The sequence below is a fragment of the Protomyctophum parallelum genome (genome assembly GCF_964188405.1).
Source record: "Protomyctophum parallelum genome assembly, chromosome: 2".
NCBI lineage: Eukaryota > Metazoa > Chordata > Actinopteri > Myctophiformes > Myctophidae > Protomyctophum > Protomyctophum parallelum.
Window position 1 is genome coordinate 56,648,003 of NC_139699.1, and position 21,078 is coordinate 56,669,080.

Genomic DNA, 21,078 nt, shown 5'->3' on the forward strand with positions numbered 1-21,078 from the left:
AAGCTGACAACATAATGCTCAAAATTGCGCATCAAACTAAAATGTCCATTTTCCTCCAACCAGCAGCACATGTAAACTACAGTTTATTGTATGTCTTCCCTTAGCCAACTCTATATCCACAGCACTATGCAGTTCATTCAATTATGTAACAAAACACCAGGGCTCCATGTTTATTTACAGTATCCATAGAACATTAGGCCTGACAGGCGCCATGTGTACTTGTACACACAAACACACACACACATGCACGCACGCACACACACACACACACACACACACACACACACACACACGCACACAGCCACAGAAGCCGCCTCTACAGCAGTGCCATCATGTTTCTTTATTAGCCCGGGCTTCTACCCTTATATGCTGTATAGCTCTCTTGCAAATGCTGTAAAAAAAATGTTGCTGTCTCTCTCCCTTAATTTATCAGACCTCCTGTGCCATTAAACAAGCGGTCCATTGTCGATGAAAGATAGACTGTAGCAGTGGATTTACCCTGGTAATACCAGCCCTCCTGGACATGAGCCATGCATTATTTGAAAAGGGGGGAAGGTGGGCGGCCAGGTCTGCGGAGCGTCCACTGCCAGGATGGATTGTTCTGGGGCTTGTTCCACCGGAGAATATTGTCCACATTGCTGTTTATCTTATTATGGGGCCCAGAGCTCTGTTCTGAGAGAGCCTCTTTACGCTCCATGCGGAGACTTGCCGCGGCTCTGCTGCATGTTTAACATGCAGTAATCAAAGCTTCTTTTTTTTATAGATTGTCGCCGTCAGGCGGAAAACCTTGTATATCCATGTGTCATCTTTATTTATTTGTTTGTTTCTCTAAAACTCAGATGGTACACACATTCTCTTTTCCCCATTTCCTGAAACAACCGTTTTGGATGTGATATGTGATATGACCTCTGGTCTGAATGGACCTGTAAATTGTCCATTTGGTTCCATTTGTATGCTTTGGAGTGTGTTTTGTTGAACATGAATTGCACAGAAGACTTGATATAGACCGTTTATACCGTATGATGTCCAGTCGGAGAGAGCAGTCGGCTCTCGCCGACTGGACATCATTTAGTATGAGCGGGGTTGCGAACCGCTCCCCGAGAAGATCTGTGTTACAGTCAATGCACAGGACAGCTGTCCTCAGCTGCTCACTGTCTTTCTGTCTGTCTGTCTGTCGATAGATGGATATCATCTATATATACACCTTTATCAATCTTATGGTGTGAAAACCACAACAATATATCAGCCGATTTCAAGAAAGAGACTTGTGTAGTGTCTGTGAAATGCTTTACCGATCTGATGGCCCCCTGCCCTGACCACTTTAAAGGTCGTACAGTGTGTAGCCTCCTTAACTATTCACAAAGCATCTTCACTGTAGCCTGTACAACTTGCTGTACCCATTGACATGATTTCTTATTCAAAAAATGCCAATTTGACGGAGAGCGATTCTTTTGTTTTCCGCTTTTGGTCGCATAATTGGGTCATTAGCCTGTTTCTAGGATGTATCCACAAGACGGGGGTTTGTTAGAGTGTGGTCTAATGAGTCCCCGTGGATCAGGAGATGTACCGAGGCTGTACAGTACACGTTTAACAATCTACAATGTCTATAATCTCTCAGGTAAACTAACTTTCCCTTTCCTTTCCAGTCCTGTTTCTTCTCGACTGTTCTCGTCTTCCGGCTGCTTCTGTCCTGAAGGCTCATTTATATGTCGACGATACCGACGTATAGCGGCATTGTGTTCATTCTATATCCGTCGAGCGACACTATAAACTGAGTCTGGCTCTTCTTGCACTCACTTGAATGAGTGATTCTATATGCTGTGTATTGGTGTATTCTGCTATTCTCACTCTGCTCTCATCTCTTCTGCCTCGTCTCTCCCTCCAACCCCTCTCTTTCATCCCTCCGTTCCTTACCTTCTTTTTGTCCTCCCTTTTCTACTGCACTCTTCCTCCCTCCCCCCTCCCACCTCGTTTTGCTCATTTCTCTCGACCCCTTCTTCTCCCACCCTCCTTGTATCTTTCCCTTTGTACACCTCTCTCTCTCTCTCTCTCTCTCTCTCTGTCGCTTGGCGGTCTCCTCTCCCCTCACGTGGCCTCTTGGTGCCCTGCGGGCGGCTTGCAGTAGAGATTAAAGTGATCAAGGACCTGCCGTGGCCTCCTCCGGTGGGCCAGCTCAACCACAACAACGCTCCGCTGGTGGAGGAGGCGGCCGAGTCGCCCTCCCAGCAGCAGCCCTGCTCGCCCGGACACACTGCCTGTGACCAGCACCACCATGGTGGGTTGTTGTTGGCATCCATGTGGTCCCCTGTCCGTTCCCACTTCCGTCCATCCACCCGTCCGTCCACCCATCGCTGCTGTCAGGCAGAAACCTCTTATCTCCATATTTGAACTTTTTGTGTTCAAATCTTCAGATCTTCAAGCCGCGCTTCGAGCTTGTAGATCTGCTACTTTAGCTGTTTTTGAGCTTGAATCCGGAAAAGTAACGGTTTTGGACATAATGAGGTTTCCACCTGGCAGAGGGCATCCATCTAGGGCTGCAACGGTCACTCACTTTCTTGTGATTGTTCTGTCAATTACTTTGGTCAATTGATCACCGAAACATCGAGAAGCGCACATTTTTATATCGACCACAAATCGATGAATCACTTAAGCATTATTTTATACTTTGTCACACAATGGTGTCATGCAAAGTTAGTGAAAATAGCAGGTCTACAAGTACATGCATAGATTAGCTATATTTTCACTAAATAGGGTTAGATTATTGATATATTTTTTATATTTGATCAAATTGACTAGTTTGATTAGTTGTTGCACCCCTATATCCATCCATCATCCATTCTTCCATCCATCTATCCATCCATCCATCATCTGTCCGTCTATCCAGCCATTCGTCTGTCTGAGCATCTATTTGCCCATGACTCCCTCCATCTATCTATCAATGTCACTCCTGTCTAGTTGTGTCTAATATAGATTGTCTTCAACCTTGAATATCGTTGCTGTCCTGGCATGTCTAAAACCATTACATTTCAAGGAAAAAAACCTGTGTTCCAATGTGGTTATTATTTAGTCACAAGCTTGTTGATACATATCATTGATTCAATGTTTATGAAACACACAGACAGACCGGTCCGCTTTCAATCTGGCGTCCCTGTTTTGTGCATTGCATTCTATATTCTGTAGCGTTTGTCGTGCCGCTCGGCTTCAGCGTTGCAAGCTGTCATGCTGCATGTTGCAGATTCATTTTCTTCTCACTCCGCTCGGCCAGAAAACCGGTGGGCGCGGGGGGGGGGGGGGGGGGGGGGGGGGGGGGGGGGGAGCACGATAACTGGCAAAACAGTGCAACACTCTCTCTCTCTCTCTGTGTGTGTTTGTGTTTGTAGGCAACAGCACTACTTTACCTGTTGGTACCCTAAACATAGTTAGAGACAGATATAGGGATGGACATACAGTATGGAGGGACAGACATTGCTGTTCCTTGGAATGGCTGCACCACTCAAAAATCACTTAAAACCCCAGTGTCTGCATTGTGGAGAAAGCTTTCGCAGGAAAATAGCAAATGTACGTGCTGTGTTTCGAGCTTGTGGATCTACTACTTTTGTGTACCTTAGTGTGACCTTGTAGTTGCGAACGCAGTGAGCCACTTACTATGACAGCAAGGGCTGAATGTCTGTGTGTCTGTCTGTGTGTCTGTCCCGCTGTTACACCACCCGCCCGCCACCAGAGGGCGCAGCTGTAGCACACACACACACACACACACACACACACACACACACACACACACAGGGCGCAGCTGTAGCACACACACACACACACAACCACACACACACGAGCTGCGTTCGCTTCCCGCGTTTGCGCGTCTTACTTGTATGATCAAGTGGGGCATTCATTTATGAACTGAGAGGTGCAACAGTGCCACTTTAGGTCACCCAGTGGTATTGCAGCTGTCAGTACTCAAATAGACATACAGACAGACACACATAGCTGTTCATTGGAGTGACTAGGGGCCGCTCAAAAACTAAAAGTGAGAAGATGGAATACGTTTGTGTCCAGGGGGTCTGAAGTAGAGCTCTTCACCGGGGGCCCCCCCGATTCCCAAAACACCCGAGTGGACCCGAGGACAAGGGTCGGAGCAGTGTTTTATCATAATCACTCGGGCAGGGTCGGTATCCCCCACGGACCTCGGGTCTGTCAATCATTATGAGTAATGCCCGAGTGGATCCGAGAAGACCCGTAGGCACATGTGTGTGACGTGTGTGTGCACCGTCTGTGCTTTTGTTGTTGTTGTTGTTGCAAATGTCATATACACTGAAGAAGGCAACCTGCTTGCCGAAACGTTGGTTTATTAAAGTTTCTAGCATCGTGACTACGAGCTGTGCGTCCTCTTTTCTTTAGTCAAAGTTGTTGCAAGTTGTTAACAGAATTATTCAATCAGTGTGTGATTGTATGTCAGTCTGACAGTAGAGAGTCTTTCTCTCTGTCTGCTGCATGTGCGCTATGCTGCGCTGCGGAGGAAAACACTTTCGAACTGAAGTTCTGTTTAACGTGTGGGCTGACCTAGGATCAGTTTAGTGTTGCAGCGACATGAACGGCTGTGTTACTTGTGTGATGATTATGCTTGTTTAGGATCAGCAGCGCAAGATGTACCACGCACGGCAAGCCCCGTCCTGGCTTGCCTTGCGCTGACTTGAATGAAAACAACAGTACTGTTGACCTCAACGAGGTGAAAGCAAACTAGCAAAGCTCAAAGCAAATTAATTTAAGAAGGTTAGAGCAACCATGGCAACTCTCGTGCGTATCGGACAAAATAGTCACGGGTTTGGTTTTCCTACAGTATTTGAAAATGATTTCGGAACGGGTCATAATCGGTAAAATGTCACAGATTAATTTCGGATTTCGGAACCATTTCTTTGGACCTGTGAAGAGCTCTAGTCTGAAGCTGAAAATCTGTGTGAACCCCTGGTTTATACCACAACCAGTCCATATGCAGTACATCTATTTTCACTATTAGACATTGGAGGGGAAGATTGAGGCATCATGTAATGGAGAAACCCATCAGTTGTACTTCTTCAGTTGATAGCCTACCGAAGGAGTTTATCCTATTGATTAGTGGGACTGCATAATCTGAGATCTTAGATATTAGTCTGTTAATGGATGCACTTCTCCATCTGGATTACATGTGGCAGAAAATCACTAGCTCTATCCCAGCTTTTTTCTTTTTTGAGCGGCTGAAGGCTCATTAGTTTTAATTGCGCTGAATTGCCTTCATATTCAGAATGGGTAATTGGCCACTTCAGGTGACCGCTATAGTTCCTCCTGTCAACCTACTCAGAAGTGTCCCGAATGCCCCTTCTGATCATTTCCTCTCTGTCTAGTGGGAGGGGAAAAAAAATCTAAAGTTGAATGAGATCATTTCACTTCCTGAAACACGTCCTACACGTCCCCAGTTCTGTTTACATTCTTGTCTGACACAGTGACCGAACAATGAACCCAGTTTAATCCGATTGGCTTGTTCATTTCTTTCCCCCCGTCTTCTCCATCCCGTTCTGTTTGGTGGAGTCCTCAGTCAGTGGCTCTCATAATTGCCAAAGGAAAATAAAGCCATGTGTGGCAGAACTAATGCCCGGGAATGGGATTTCCCCCCTTGGCAGAGCGCTGGGAGGGCTCTCAGGGAAACCTTGTAAGACCCTGGTCTCTCAACGTCTGGTCCGAGGACCACCAGGGGTCCAAAATGGACCTCAACAAGGTCTGTAACTCTTGAGTGTGTACAAATGGAACCCCGAATGGACCCATTTGTACACGCTCAGACTTGTGTTTTACAGTGTAGTTTGGGGTTCCAGTGTAGTTTACTTCAGTAATTCTAAACCTTTTTTTAATATCAAGAACCTCTGGGACCCCAATCTACACTGAAATGACCCATAAAGTGCCATTTGTACACCCTCAAGAGTTACAGACCTGTAATGGTCCAAATAGTGTCTCTGGACCCGACGTTGAGAAACAGTTTCGTAAGGGGACACTCTCTCTGTGTGTGTGTGTGTGTGTGTGTGTGTGTGTGTGTGTGTGTGTGTGTGTGTGTGTGTGTGTGTGTGTGTGTGTGTGTGTGTGTGTGTGTGCGTGTGTGTGCGTGTGTGTGCGTGTGTGTGCGTGTGTGCGTGTGTGTGTGTGTGTGTGTGCGTGTGTGCGGTGAGGACAGAGCGAGGGAGATGATTTATGCCCCCATAATTCCATGGGAAAGGTTGTGTTTCTGGACGTGATGTGAGCGGGTTTAAGATCGGCGTCCGACTGTAAGGTGATCCCTGCCTGTGTCTGAACCCCCCACCCCCTGCGTGGTCATGGCTCACGGTGGCAGACATGGTAGAGTTCCCTCCCTGACCCCCAGGCCTTCCCAGTCACACCCTGGGACCTTAGTCATCCATTATACACAAAGATATCATACACACAGTGTTAGAGACAGTGGTGGAAGAAAGTACTTCAAGGTTTTACTTGAGTAAATGTACTGCACCAAATATACATGAAGTATTCAGAGAAAAAAAAACGTTTCCGAAAATGTCAGATCTACATCTACAAGCTCACAATGTGTAGATCGGCTGTTTTTCGAATAGATAGTGTAAAATAGGACTTAACAGGTCATGTTTTGTAGCGATAATCAAAAATGTGTAAAGTAACCAGATACGTTTTCATATAGCCGTTAGTGGAATAATAAGTACAGAAAGAATTAACTAGGCCACAGCACTTGAGTAAATGTACTTAGTTACTTTCCACCAAAGATTAGAGAGGCTATCGTGTTGTCGCTTAGAGAGGCTATGAATGTAATCTCTGACACAAGCGCTGATGGAACGGTGTGAGAGGGATTCTGCCCCTATCAGTTTAACCTCATTATTCCATTTCAATGTGGCTCGACAATGATAGATATTAAATCTACATATAAATGTAGGGCCAGCTTTTGTCTGTGTGTAACAAAAATGCTTTTTTTCATCCCTGTTTTCTGATCCAATAATACTTTCAAGCATCAGTCTTGCTTCCCTTTGTCCGAGCCAGGTGCAGCAACAAAGCAATTAAACGATACCGAGATTTAATTTAGGTAGAGTGGCAATCACGAGCTTGGGCCATTACGTTCAACAAAGGTGATCTAAATCGGCAATTAGGCCGTAAGGATATTGCATGGGCTTCTAAATATTGGAAAAAACATTTTATTGATACTATAGCTGGGATTCCCCCCCCCCTCTTTTCATTAATGAATACCTTGACAAATACATTTTTGGTTTGTGATACCGGTAAATAGAAAATTAAAGTATACTATGTTATTGATCCTGATCTGGAACGCAATCGATTGATTGATTGTTAAAATAAACCTGCTCTGAAAATGAACACGCAGGCCCACCCATCTGACCACGGCAGTGGTCAGATGGGTGGGCCGGGATTAACGCTTTTAAGATTTTCAAGTGGGCCCTGATTCAAGAACCAGTTGGGAACCACTGATCTAAATATTGTTGTGACGAAAAGAGAGTTGAGCTAGAAGGCAGAGCTCTTTGTCTATACCGAGCAATCTCCGTTCACTACTCTCACCGATGGTCATGAAGTGTGGGTCATGACCGAAAGAATAAGGTTGCGAATACAAGCGGCCAAAATGAGTTTTGTGGCTGGCATCTCCCTTTAGAGATAGGGTGAGAAGTTCAGTCACGTGAGAGCGACTCGAAGTAGAGTCGCTGCTTCTTCCAGTTTAGGTGATTTGGGTATCTGGTTAGGATGCCTCTCGAGCGTCTCCCTAGTGAGGTCCTCGATGCACGTCCCACTGGGAGGAGACCCCGGGGCAGACCAAGGCGCAGATGGAGGGATTACATCGACTCACTGGCCTTGGAACGCCCCGGGATCCCCCAGGAGGAAGGGATTGATTGATTGATTGATTGATTGTTTAATTGATTGATTGAAGTATTTATGAACAGTTTGCAGAATTACAGTACATTTCAAGCACAACTCAATACAAAAACTGTTAACTGTGAGTGGACGACACCATAAAGCATTACACTTGTTTACAAGAGGGTCCACCATTTTCAATTCATCGTTTACATTTAGAGACATACAAATATACACTACTATGATGATTTCCTGTTTTTGGCTATATTATAGCCAAAAACAGGAAATCATCAGGGAAGTCTGGAGCTCTCTGGTGGAGCTGTTCCCCCCGCGACCCGACTACGGATAAGCAGTCGAAGATGGATAGATGGATGATCTAAATATTCATCATTATAATCCATTGAATGTGAATCATCGGGCTCTCGCAGTATTAGTTTCAGCATAAAAGCCCACGTTTGAAGCAGCAGGCTCCCTTGGCTCGCGTATCGCTACATTGTGTGAGGACTATTTTTGGAGTGGCGTTCCGTTTTAATGAGCCGTGCAGACCTGTTAATCATCTCACGAGAAGGAAGCCAGGACACTTCATCTTCACGTCACATCGCGGCGGCTGATGGTACGTTTCCCCCAACAGAGCAGTCACCCGTGTAGACAGGAGCACCATTAGTAAATGAGAATTAATTAGCCGGCTTAATTATTGAAAATTGCCGAGGAATGTTAGCCTTGCAGAGAAACGGACAGAAGTGGGATAGTTCCACGTTTTGAGGAGTTCTTTAAAGGACCACTTCACACAACTTTTCAACATATCTTTATATAATTGGTCCTCACTAATATTCATGATGAAATACCGCAATTATTTTCTACTCTGTCTGTGTTTGAATAGGGCTTTTTTATTTTTCCGACTGCTTGTAATGTCACTTTGACCTTGGTGGCCTTTGTTTATCTAGTTGCTAGCCAATCAGCTCCCTCCCTCTCTCATGCATGCACTCCTTCCTTCAGTATTTCTGTGGGTTATATAAATATTGAAGTAGTATGACATTTCATGGACACTAATGGTAATTTGGACATACAAGGTTTCCACCCCGACAGCGACCATGTCTGGAGAGGCCGGGTCTTTCAGCCATCAATCAACATGTGACTGACAGTCCAATCTGATACACAGATTCCATTTGCGGGGGTTTACAGGCAACAATGCTGATAACGCAGACAGACACACGTGTGTGGGTGGGTGCACGTTGAGCATGCACTGCAAGACAGTTGGGGATTTGTGTATGCGCTTGGATTACTTTCATTGTGTGTGTGTGTGTGTGTGTGTGTGTGTGTGTGTGTGTGTGTGTGTGTGTGTGTGTGTGTGTGTGTGTGTGTGTGTGTGTGTGTGTGTGTGTGTGTGTGTGTGTGTGTGTGTGTGTGTGTGTGTGTGTGTGTGTGTGTGTGTGTGTGTGTGTGTGTGTGTGTGTGTGTGTGCGTGTGTGCGCACGCACTCCGATCTCTTTAACTGCCCCTCAAGGTTTTTGTTCTCCTTGTGGGCCAATCTCTTGCTGTGTGTGTGTGTGTCCGTGTGCGTGCGCGTGCGGGGGATGAGCTTGGCCGACTCGCTGTGATATTCAACCTTAAAACATAACAGTGCCATTCCAGTTCCAGCTACTGTGTTGTGAGATTGATGGCAATCACAACACACACACACACACACACACAAACACACACACTACAGCAAATAAAATCATAGCATTTGTTCTGTCGGTAGCCTGCCCGGTGTCAGGAGCTACAGCATAGTGTTAGTAAACAATCTGAGTACTTGTTCCACAGTAGAGCCACTGCGGTAAAAATGGACCTGTGAGTGTGAGTGTCCACTTCTACACTCTCAGCTCCGTCACTCAGGACTCCACTGCCTGCTAGCAGGAAACTATTGGTGGAAAGTAGCTAAATACATGTACTTAAGTACCGTACCATTTTGACCTGAGATCAGATTCTAAAAATGTCTGTTTGAAAATGACAGTTTTCTGAAAAAGCTATGTTTCTATGCCGGTCGTTCTTCGGTTTTCCGCGCTACGAGCTTGTAGGTTTGCTATTTTTCAATAGCTAACACAACACCAAAAGGGGTTCCCGGCCAAAATGGGTTAAGTACAATTTTGAGGGATTTATACTTTACTTCAATATGTCCAAAAAAAAAGGAATTCTACTCCACTACATTTCACAGGCCAATATTGTAGCTATTTTTACTCCACCCAATGTATTTGAAAACTGTAGTTACTAGTTACTTTGTAGATTTTGATTATTATTACAAAACATACACTAACAGCTTCAGCTCTATATACATTTCAACCATTTGAAAATGGCCGTTCCATACAGGCTCATAATGCGTTGCATTGTGCCACATTCTGCACGATGAGTACTTTTACTTTTGGTAATTTAATTACATTGTTGATACCGATACTTTTTTCTCAAGTCAATTTTGAATAACAGACTTTGACTTACTTACTAAAAACGTACTTCTACGTTACAGTATTGATACTTTTACTTACGTAAAAAAAATGTGAGTACTTTTTCCAGCACTGCTATAGCAGGATAGGCGAGTATAGATTTCCCATTAAAAGCTCCGATTTTTCACATCATTTGTGAGCCAATTTGCAGCATCCATTTTTCACATTCCCCTGGCTCGTAACGACGGTAGCCCTGTCAGCTTTTTATGCACGTCGTGTAAATTACATTTTCCTCACTTCCAAGCTCATTGTAAAATGTCAAGCAATAATAATTCGGTAAGTCCCTAGCAGCAGAAAACGCCAGTGATTTAGCCACAGATGGCCCCATGTGCATCTAGCATGACCCCCTCGAACCACAAAATAGCCTGGTTGTAAGTTGCAGCTCCCTCAAAAGACCGTAAGACACATGTAGCACTGTAATGCAGTAATGTATAATTGTGAGTGGTTGTTGTACTCCTGACAGTGGGCGGACCGCAACTTTCAGATAATTATGACGCTGTAGACGAGATGACACGTTGTTGGATGAAGCCGTTATGTGTTTTGCTCCCCCTCCTCTCTTCCCTCCTCATCCTCTTTACTCCCCTACTCACCCACTCACTCACTAACACACACACACACACACACACACAGAGCCAGGGATAGGCATTCATACACGCATATTTCCGAGCAGAGAGACCTTGTATCTCCATATGTCATCTATTTATGTAATATTGTCTCCCCTAAAATTAACACATTGATTGCCAAAGGCGTACATTTACATCCTGTCAAATCCAATAAACCGTTTTGGACATGCAGGGTTTCCACTCGACAGTGATGATTATGTCATGTCAGAAGGTGTGTGTGTGTGTGTGTGTGTGTGTGTGTGTGTGTGTGTGTGTGTGTGTGTGTGTGTGTGTGTGTGTGTGTGTGTGTGTGTGTGTGTGTGTGTGTGTGTGTGTGTGTGTGTGTGTGTGTGTGTGTGAGTCTGTCTATCAGGGCTGATGGGGACGATGGGGCTGCAATCACTCATTTTACCGTCCCTTCTTGGTCAGTTTCCATGGTAACACTATCTGTCGCTACTCCACGCTACTCCAAATACTGTATACAGCACTTGCATGTGCTGAAGAATTTGATTATTTCACTTTACAAAAAAAAAACCAAAAATCGGATCTACAAGCTCACAACGTGCCACATTGCGACAAGTTGTGAGCTTGTACATCGGCTATTTAAAAAAAAACAATCCCTAGGGCTTAAGTGGTTTATTCATCCTGTAGGTTTGGTTCCCGGAGAGACACTAAGTGTATCTTCTTGGTCTGGAGCTGCAAAAGTTTGCGAACCCCTGGGTTTAGAAAACTCAAGTAGCCTATACCTTTTTTTAATAGGTCCATAGGGGGGCTTTTTATGCAATTAAACGGGAACAACAAAGCCAGAGCAGAGCTCAGAATAATAAAAGTGCTTCATCTCTCCTTTTGCATTGGGCTTCCACAGGGTTTGGGACAACTCTGTTGTCATGCATGGGCTTCCACAGGGTTGTTGTTGTCATGCAAAATAAACATTTGGCTGCCATTTGGGGTCTTCAACCATAACTGGCGACAGAGCACAAAAGTGCAGAGGGCAAGATAACAGCGGTAGCCCAGTCACTTGGAATAATGATTTCCGTGAGTGGAGTTTATGTTTAGAGGAATGCACTGCTGAGCACACAGGCCAGGGCCAGCGAGTTCAAACTGAGGCACAGGAGGCCAAGGGGAGCCCCTGGTGGTCTGTGGTAGAATAGCAACCACTCTATTTTTAGACTATTTCTTTTTACCTGTGGTTGAATCATTGTGGATCTAGCATGGACACAGATAGGCTACACATTCTCATTGGTAGTTGCAGTTGTAGCTGAGGGGGAAACCATTCCATGTTAGGGCTGGGAGATATGACTTAATGATTATCTCAAACGGATTACGATTAATAAATTAATTGAAAATAGCAGATCACAATGCGTCACATCGAAGTTGTAGATCTGTAATTGTTGCCTATACTGTGACACTGTAGGCCTTAGTTTACGGGAAATCCCATAAAAGTTTAAATATAGAGATATATTTATGTGACGATATGCATCTTTTAGTGTTGTGACGTTCACACACAAACATTTGGTTGTGTGTGAACGAATCATCATGTTTAGATTATTGAATTACTTAGTTCCATTCCATGAACGTCATCTTGTTCACTGAATGAACTGACCGTGTGTCCCTGCAAACAAACCGCTATATCTGATTCTGGAGGCGGTCTCTTGTTCAGTCACTGTGACTCAAGCTTTCACTCAGTGGAAGAAGAACTGAACCAATATGATAGTCACACTCCACGCTCAGATGTTTATAATGAGGGTACACTTTGTGAAAAAGTAAAGACATTTGTGTGTTGAAAAACAACAAACCTGTAGTCTAATGTGTGAATGATGTCTCAGGTGTTGCAACTTGCATGCATAAATGTTGAGAGATGTTGACATCCAGTTGTCTCCTGTAACTTATCGACAGTGATTGATGCTGTTACCCCATCCGTCTGGACACTTGGCCAGCTTCCAGCAGAGTGTAACGCTATCCTCTGAATGGAAATGTATGTACGAGGACTAGACAGCTGTGTTCACATCTACATGTTCATGTTGTTGTGCTCGACACCATGTCTGTCTGTCTGTCTGTCTGTCTGTCTGTCTGTCTGTCTGTCTGTCTGTCTGTCTGTCTGTATTTTGTAAGTTAAGTGGGAAGCTCACAATATAATCTGACATGCCATTATGGTCTCCCGAAAACAAAAAGCCACACTCCCGGCCGTGCCTTTTTTTTATACTGTAGAATAGATGCAAGGGGGTGCATACTTAGTTTAGACTAGTCATTGGTTAGACATGGGTTAAGGTTAGGTTTAGGTGTGCTGCCCTGTGGGAGGTTAGGTTTACGGTGAGGGTTTGAGATAGGTTGTAGTTGTAGGACTAATGACTGGTCTAACCAATGACTAGTCTAAACCAGAAACTGTCTAAACTAAGTACTGCACCCGATGCAAGGAGAAATGCATTTTCAGCACTCTCTCCATCAGACTGTGATGATGCAGTATGGCCTAGTATTATTGGTGAGATATATGCACTGAGGTTGTGCTTATGATTATAAACGATGGGACTCAACATTTTAATAAGGTGTGCGTTGAAAAGCTGCAAACATACATATCCCTCTGAGTTCCAGCTTTAAAAGGCCTGACGCTGTCCAGCTGCGTCCATAAAATGTGTTTGATGTAGGTGGCTGACCTCGGCCATTGTAAGGGAGGCATGGCAGTGCCTCCATGTAAAAGCTGTGATATCAATTTCAGAGATGGATGGCAGGAGAAAAAAAAATCAAACACACACATCACACACACACGTTTGTATTACTGTAATTGTGAGGACGTTTTAGGAAGGTGATTCAACTATATGCCCTCTTTTCTTTCTTTCTTTTTTGCCATTTTCAATCCTAACTCTAAAGCCCCAAAATAAGACATCCACAAGCTCACAACGTGTGGGCACTGGCAGTCATGATGTGTGAGCACTGGCACGCAACTTAGTATATGTCAGGCATAACTTCAACTCTCACCTAAACCTAAACCTGACCTCCAAATGCCTAATCCTAAACTGAATCTTTTCCTCATTGTAATCCCAACTACCCCCCCCCCCCCCCCCCCCCCCCCCACACACACACACACACACACAACCATTTGTCTTTCTCAGGAAAAGTGTCCTACACTTGTGTTAGTATTTGTGCCTCACAAGTGTAGTAATACAAGTATACACTCACACACATCACTTTCAGGCTTTTTCCCAAATTGATGCTTTTGATCTACTGTACACACCCACTCATCCAAAGCCTGAAATTTAGTTGACTTTCAGACCCCTCTAAATTGCGTGCTAACTCGTGTAGTGTGCTCTTGTTGGCCTTTATAAATAGTATGTAAACCTGTATTGAGTTTGTGTTTGATTGCAGAGCAGCTCAGACAATTATAGCCGTGGTCAGGGCTGTGTCGAAGGTAGTTAATGGAGCTAGTCTGATCTCCAGTTGACCATGGTGGGATTGAAAAACCTAGCCGAATGATTAATTCTGTATTATATAGGTGTCTGTCCTTGTGCCTTTGTGAGTGGGTTTGTGTGCAGTCGTGCACGCGGTTGTGTTTGTGCGTGCGTGCATTTCTATTACGTGTGGATGTGTATTGTGTACTATACAAGGGATTTAATGATATTTTCCTCTCTTGTGCATACACAGTGAAACTCAATTGATTTTTGCGTCTTTCTCCATTGTGTGGAGTGTCCTTCAGTTGGACGATTTCTACGAAATGACTGTCCGTGCGTGCATGAGTGCGTGTGTGTGTGCTTGCGCGTGCGCATTGAAATAGTGTCAATCTTCCACACACTTCGGTGCTCAGTGGAACTTCGACACGAGTCGATAAATCCAATGGAAACAATTGGAACTCGGTCACTGATGCAGTATGTTTTGCTGTCAAGCCCACAAGACTCAAGAGCATAATGTTCTCAAGGTCCTGAGGTTCATGTCATTGATTAGTATTGACAGGCTAAAGGCTTGTGAGGGTTGTACAAAGCATTGGATTAGTGAAATGATGTTTTCACTTCACGAGGACACTGGAGGCCAACTATAATGTAAAGGCAACTTTATTTGAAAAAAACTCGACAAACAATCCATTCATTGCGGATCGAAACGTTGTCGAGCTTTTTTTCAAATAAAGTTGCCTTTACCATAATCTGTCGGGTGGAAATGTTGTATCGCCAAAACTGTTACGTTTCAGGTTTCAAATAAAAAATGTGCAGATCGCCAAGCTCAAAATGAGTCGCTTTGCGACTAATTGAAGAAAACATTACTTTCTTTCTTTTTTTCTTTTCCTTATTGCAGGATTCTAGCATGCATCTTTATTTTTTTATACTTTTTTGATCGTTGGTGGATTTCATGCACTTCACATAATAGCCTCACATTTAACACTCCATGGGCTTAATGTGGACTGATCATTAGTCAACAACGCCATTAGTAATGGCGTAATACAAACTGGGTTTTTGACTGGCTTCATCATCATACTTCAATGTCATCATCTGTTCCTGAACGATATCTGCTGTACTGTATATATGAGCCACTCCCGGGGGAGGGAGTGGCTCAGGGGTAGAGTGGCCGGTAGAGCAGTCGGATGTCGTGAGTTTCCCAGTTGGATCCTGGGGCTCCCCCAGAGTTAGTGTCCAAGTGTCCTTGAGCAAGACGCTGAACCCCTAATTACTCCCGATGCGCAGGTTGGTGCCTTGCATGGCTTCCTCATCCTTGTCTGAATAGGTGAATGTAATGCACTTTAATCTATGTAAAGCGCTTTGGATAAAAGTGCTATATAAATGCACCGTTTACAACCACATCGGTAGACACTAGACAGGCTGTCTGGTAAACAAGCAGTCATCATTTCGACCCTTGGCTCTTCCATTTAGACACTTATCCCCCAACAGTTCCCCCTCTCAGAGTGCTTACCAAAAAGTGCTATATAAATGCACCATTTACCATATTTACCTTTTAGATCAGTAGTTCTCAAAGCGAGGTCCGGGGACCCCCGGGCGTCCATGAAGGGGTTCCAGGGGGTCCTCGGCAAAATGTGCTAATATAGCATCACGATCAGTTTAACCACTTTAATCCTATTTTATACTTTGGCTATTTCGTCGGCTATAAAAACAAAACCAAAAAGGAAACCTCTTGAAGAAATTATACAAACTTCGAATAATTTTGTCATTTCTTACAAGACATTTTCTCTTGGTGCCCTTGGGTCCACACCACACAGCCCCCAGGTACATACCAATTTGGGGGGGGTTTCCCTTGACGTGAAAATGTTTGAAGTGTGAAGTGAAGTGTGTTTATAGGTGTCGTCTAACTCTGGGCTCTCCCCCCCCCCCCCCCCCCCCCCCCCTCATGACAGTCCAGTTCGATGGCGTGGACAAGTCTCACATGTCGCCCATCAAGGACGGCAAAGGTCGCCCGCCTCAGCGTCACTCCAGCGGGTGTCTGGTCAACACCAAGATGTCGTCCTCCCTGGACCACTGCAGCTCGTCCCTGGGAGAACGCATCGACCACTCCATGCCCCTGGAGAGCCAGTTGTGAGTCCCACTATGAAACCACTGAGTTCGCTTTGTTCTATATCTTATAGGGCTTGGGTAGTGTCTCGAGACTGTGGACTCACGTTAAAGGTTAAAGTTTTTGTATTTTTTTTGTATTTTCTTTAGGTTTTCTGAGCTCAATTGCACCCCCCAAAAAATCTGAACTTTTAACATTCATTAGATTTTCTGGACTGGAGTTTTCTGGCTCAAACAAGTTTGATCTGATTTGCCTGTGGACTGTGATGTAAGATTCCACAAATCCCATAATATGACATAACAATTTGCCAGCAGATGTCACTGTTGAGGGATTTTGCCTGTTTGTAGCTCAAATGGCTTCAGAACACACAGAGAAAACCCCAGACCACAGAAAATCCACTGAATGCTCAAAGTTCAGGTTGTGTGGGGTGCAATTGAGGTCATAAAACCTAAAAGATAAACAAAAAAGAAAAATGAATGAAAATGAATGCCATGAAACCTTTAAATTAAAATTAAAAGAGGGCGCTGTTTTTCATTTATTTTTTGCCTGTGGGTTCTCAGATGGAGCTTTGGGTAACAGTCCAAGTTCAACCAGTTCCTGTGTTAACTACTTCAACCAGTTATCGTCGAGCGGAGTCTCTCAGGGCTCTATACTTAGGGTATTTTCAGTTTTTGCCCTGCATTAAATATATCTTTGCAGAACAATGGCAGATCCACTATCTTACAGGCTTGTATAAGCTTGTAGATCTGCTATTTTCTGCAAACGTTTTCCCCAGAATATGGATGCTGGGGTTTTAACTCTGTGTCATTGTTGTTTTTAGCGTTGGATATTAATATGGTTGAATATAAATGTTTAGTCATTGTTCAAACCTCATTGTGCTTTTCATCATCATAGTATAATAAATACAGTGGTGTGCACTTGATAGTGTCAGTGGTGGTACTCCTCTGGTACCCATGCGGTACCACCTTTTCTCATGTCTGTGATGAAGGTTTCCATTCCCCTGTTCCCCCTCTCTTCTTCTTCTCATTCTCTCCATTATTTTGTTCCTCTCCTCCTCCATCATGGTCCAGCTGGTACCATGGAGCCATCAGTCGGACTGATGCCGAGTCGTTACTGAGGCTGTGCAAGGAGGCCAGTTACCTGGTCCGAAACAGCGAGACCTGCAAGAACGACTTCTCCCTCTCCCTAAAGTAAGATCACAACCGATATGCACACACACACACACACACACACACACACACACACACACACACCATACACACACACACACACCAGACACATTTTGGCAGTATATGTGTAATCATCTAGAAGTCTACCAGTCACTAAGCCTTTTTATGAATGAGAAATGGATATGGACGTCGTGCCTTCAATACTGTCGTTAATGTCTCACAACAGACCTGCTTGACTTGCTTTAACTCGTTTAGTTTGTTTATATACAATGGGGAATGATCAGATGGCTTCCATGAGGCTGTTCTTCTCAGCACACAGCGGATCACAGGCAATTCACTTAAATTGACTCAGGCTCACCGTTATAATGGAGTTGCATTCACACTTGATGTGAATACCAAAATGCTCGCCACCAAAACACAGTTGGGCGCAAATCTGGCAACCTCGGAACGATCTCCACCTGGTATCCCTATAAATGTAACCTCAGTAAACTCAATATAATCTTTATCCTAACCTTAAACCTCAGTAGAACTATGCCTAGTAACCCTAAATGTATTTCTAATCTTATCCTCAGTTAAACTAATACAAGAATCCAAGAACCGCCCCAGCACGCGGTCGGTGATTTTGTGTGTGTGTGTTTTGGGGCGAGCCTTACGGTTACCCTTGATATTTCATGTTTATTCTAATGGCGATTAACCAGTGTGTTGTGGTGTTCAAATGGTGTTCTTTTGATTTAAAGCCGGTAAGGTTGACGGCCCATAGGTTAATGCATACCGGTATTTATCTTTGTTACATCTAGTGATGCTTAAAATTATGAGCAATGTGCTTTGGACTGTTAGATGAAATCTACTGGGATAGAGGCTTCTTTGGCCCGGGTTAGAAAATGTCAAAGGTTTGGGGGGATATAAAATATAAAAACCTAGTGTGTATAGTGTATAGACGTGAGCACGCACAGCCCTTATCGCTGTATGGCAGGACAGACACAGAGAGTGAAAAATGCTATTGTTGCTGTCGGGCAGAAATAATAGGGAGTTCTCCATAGTTTATTTTTTAATGTTTTCTGTAAATTGATGCCCTACATCATCATGTAAGAGTGTTGCACGAAAGCAGTGAAAACGTCAGCTCTACAAGCTCACAATGTGTGGTCCCCCCCCCCCCCTCCCCTCCCGACATCGACGCTATCTCCTTTTATAACCTCTTTCTACGCCGTAGCCTGCTGACTCAGCGTCCGTATGGTAATGGTCTTCACCTCGCAGACCCCCACTCGCCCACATCATACCTTCCTGCTGCCTCTCTCACCTCCACCACCCTGTTATACCTCCTCTACCGCTGCCGTCAGCTGGAAAACCTCGTATGTACAAAACCGCTATACTGTTTAGGAAACGGTAAAAATAACCCGTGTTCCAAAGCATCAAGTGTAGTTTGTACTTAGCCACAAGCTCTTTGTTACTACTTTTCATTGGTTAAATATTTATGAAACCCACAGAAACACTTTCATGTGGCATCACAACGCGATGTGAGCTTTGTACATTGGCTACTTTTACGAGATAACCTAGTGGGGCATCGTTGTTTTATGAAAAAGCATAATTTGCCAAAAAGAATGGAGATACGAGGTCTCCGACTCTCCGCCCCCCCCGACGACAACAAATTGCTGATGTGCCCAGAACCCACTTAATGGGTGACCCTGCATCAGTGACCCCACCCAACCCCTACCGTGTCCCGCAAGCGGAGGGCTCGGAGGGAGCCAGCCACTCTTGATTGGGTTAGTGGGGTCTGACATTTGGTGGAGGTGAATTTGGGACGTCGTACTCCCCATGCTGCGCCGTCACATCCCATCGCCTTGATGGAAGGTTTGAGGCCAGCGGGGGGGGAGGACGCAGACACCGCCCAGGGGGGAGGATGAATGTCACATCACGACCAGGAGCCTCCACCATACCCGACACACGGACGGGCACATAAGGACAGTGGCCCGGCACCGCTCCTTTTACACTGACTCCAAGGGAGAGGCTGTCGGGCAGAAACATCCTATGTCCATATTATAACTTGTTTTTCTCTGTAAATTAACACCCTATAGTCCTACACCCTTTGATCATACTACAGCGTCACACACAAGTATATCAGATCCACAAGCGTGAACAGTTTGAGCTTGTACATCTGCTATACAGTAACAGTTTTGGATATTTCTGCCCGACAGCAACGATGCAATGATCAGCTGTGGAATTACGGCATGCTTGTTCACATAAAGTTGTTCCTTTTTTTTTATTTCAAAACAGGATGTCACCCTCTTGAAATAATGGCCTAAGTCACATTTTCGATTACCGGTATATTCACTTCAGTATTAGAAATAATGCTAAAACATTAGGAAGATAAGAAGGTGACGAGGATTGACTCCCTTTACATGCAAATATGTACTACGAGTGTTTACAAGAGAGATGAGATGCTTATATATATAATATAATGTTACAGTAGATCATTCCTTGTTGTTCATGCTGCGAAACTCAACAGTGATTTTCCCAGCTGGTCTAGACTAAAGGCCAACCTCTCTAAAACGCTACGCTACCATCCGCTTGGATGGTTCCGCAGAGGCACGGCCGCATGCACGCATGCTGTGCGCCGGTCTGGACAGCACGCACCACACAAAGAGGAGCTTGTGTGTGCTCCGAATCGACGGCTGTCGCTTCGCCATGCCTCGGTTGCAGCCGCCGTCACATGGCGTCGGTCGTTTGACCTTTTATAGCCGAGCCGAGGCGCTTTCCTCTGCTCTGTGTGGGCTGCTTGACCCCCGTGACCTTTCTCTTTACTGCCAGACAGAGCTTTGATGGGGCCAAAGGTCACGCGTTGTAAGCAATGCGTGAGTGCTGCGAGGCGTAATGGAGCCAACGGTTCCGGTTTCACACTGATCGGCTGCCCCGATTGTCCTTCCACTCTCTAAAACTGGACAACAGACCATTCACAAATTCATTATATATGGCTTGGCATGCACATCACCCACAGCAGAAGGATGACGTTAATGAGCACATTTCTTGAAGCTTTTTGTTTGTATGTGTGTGTGTGTGTGTGTGTGTGTGTGTGTGTGTGTGTGTGTCTGTGTGTCTGTGTGTGTGGCTTTGTTCTGTTGCTGTGTGTTTGCATGGCAAACATCCTGTGGCCTGCGGTGCCCAATCTTCCAGAATGGATAGAAAGAAAAAAGTGAATAATATTGTCTATAGGCTGCAGGGTCTGTCAGTTGGAGAGCAGCCTTGTGAAGAGGGGCAATGCTGCCATGCTCCACGCGGGCACAGAGGTGACACAGAGTTCAGCCTGCTCATGTTCTGTTACCAGTCTGCTTCTCCCCGGCCGGCGCTTCTGCCTATATGTGGAAGCCTCGCTGGAGAGCCGGTGTGTGGATCGGTGTACATCTGGGACTGTTGAAAGATTCATGAGGCCATGAGGCGGCACCTTTGTGTCTTGCATCATTGATGAAGACGCAGACTTGGACGAGGGCTCAAAGCGTTTGG

At 44.8% G+C, this 21,078-nt stretch overlaps 1 protein-coding gene across 10 annotated transcripts in view; it reads left to right on the forward strand.

The window, feature by feature from the left end:
• shf (Src homology 2 domain containing F) overlaps positions 1–21,078 on the forward strand; it is a 169,030-nt gene that overhangs the window by 140,692 nt on the left and 7,260 nt on the right. For 6 of the 10 annotated variants that reach the window (XM_083760175.1, XM_083760180.1, XM_083760178.1 and 3 more), the window contains 3 exons: positions 2,123–2,275; positions 16,260–16,437; positions 17,485–17,604. In XM_083760175.1, the coding sequence (XP_083616301.1) occupies positions 2,123–2,275; positions 16,260–16,437; positions 17,485–17,604 (451 nt within the window). The remainder of the gene's footprint in view (positions 1–2,122; positions 2,276–16,259; positions 16,438–17,484; positions 17,605–21,078) is intronic. The other 4 variants (XM_083760182.1, XM_083760184.1, XM_083760183.1 and 1 more) reach the window with 1 other exon arrangement.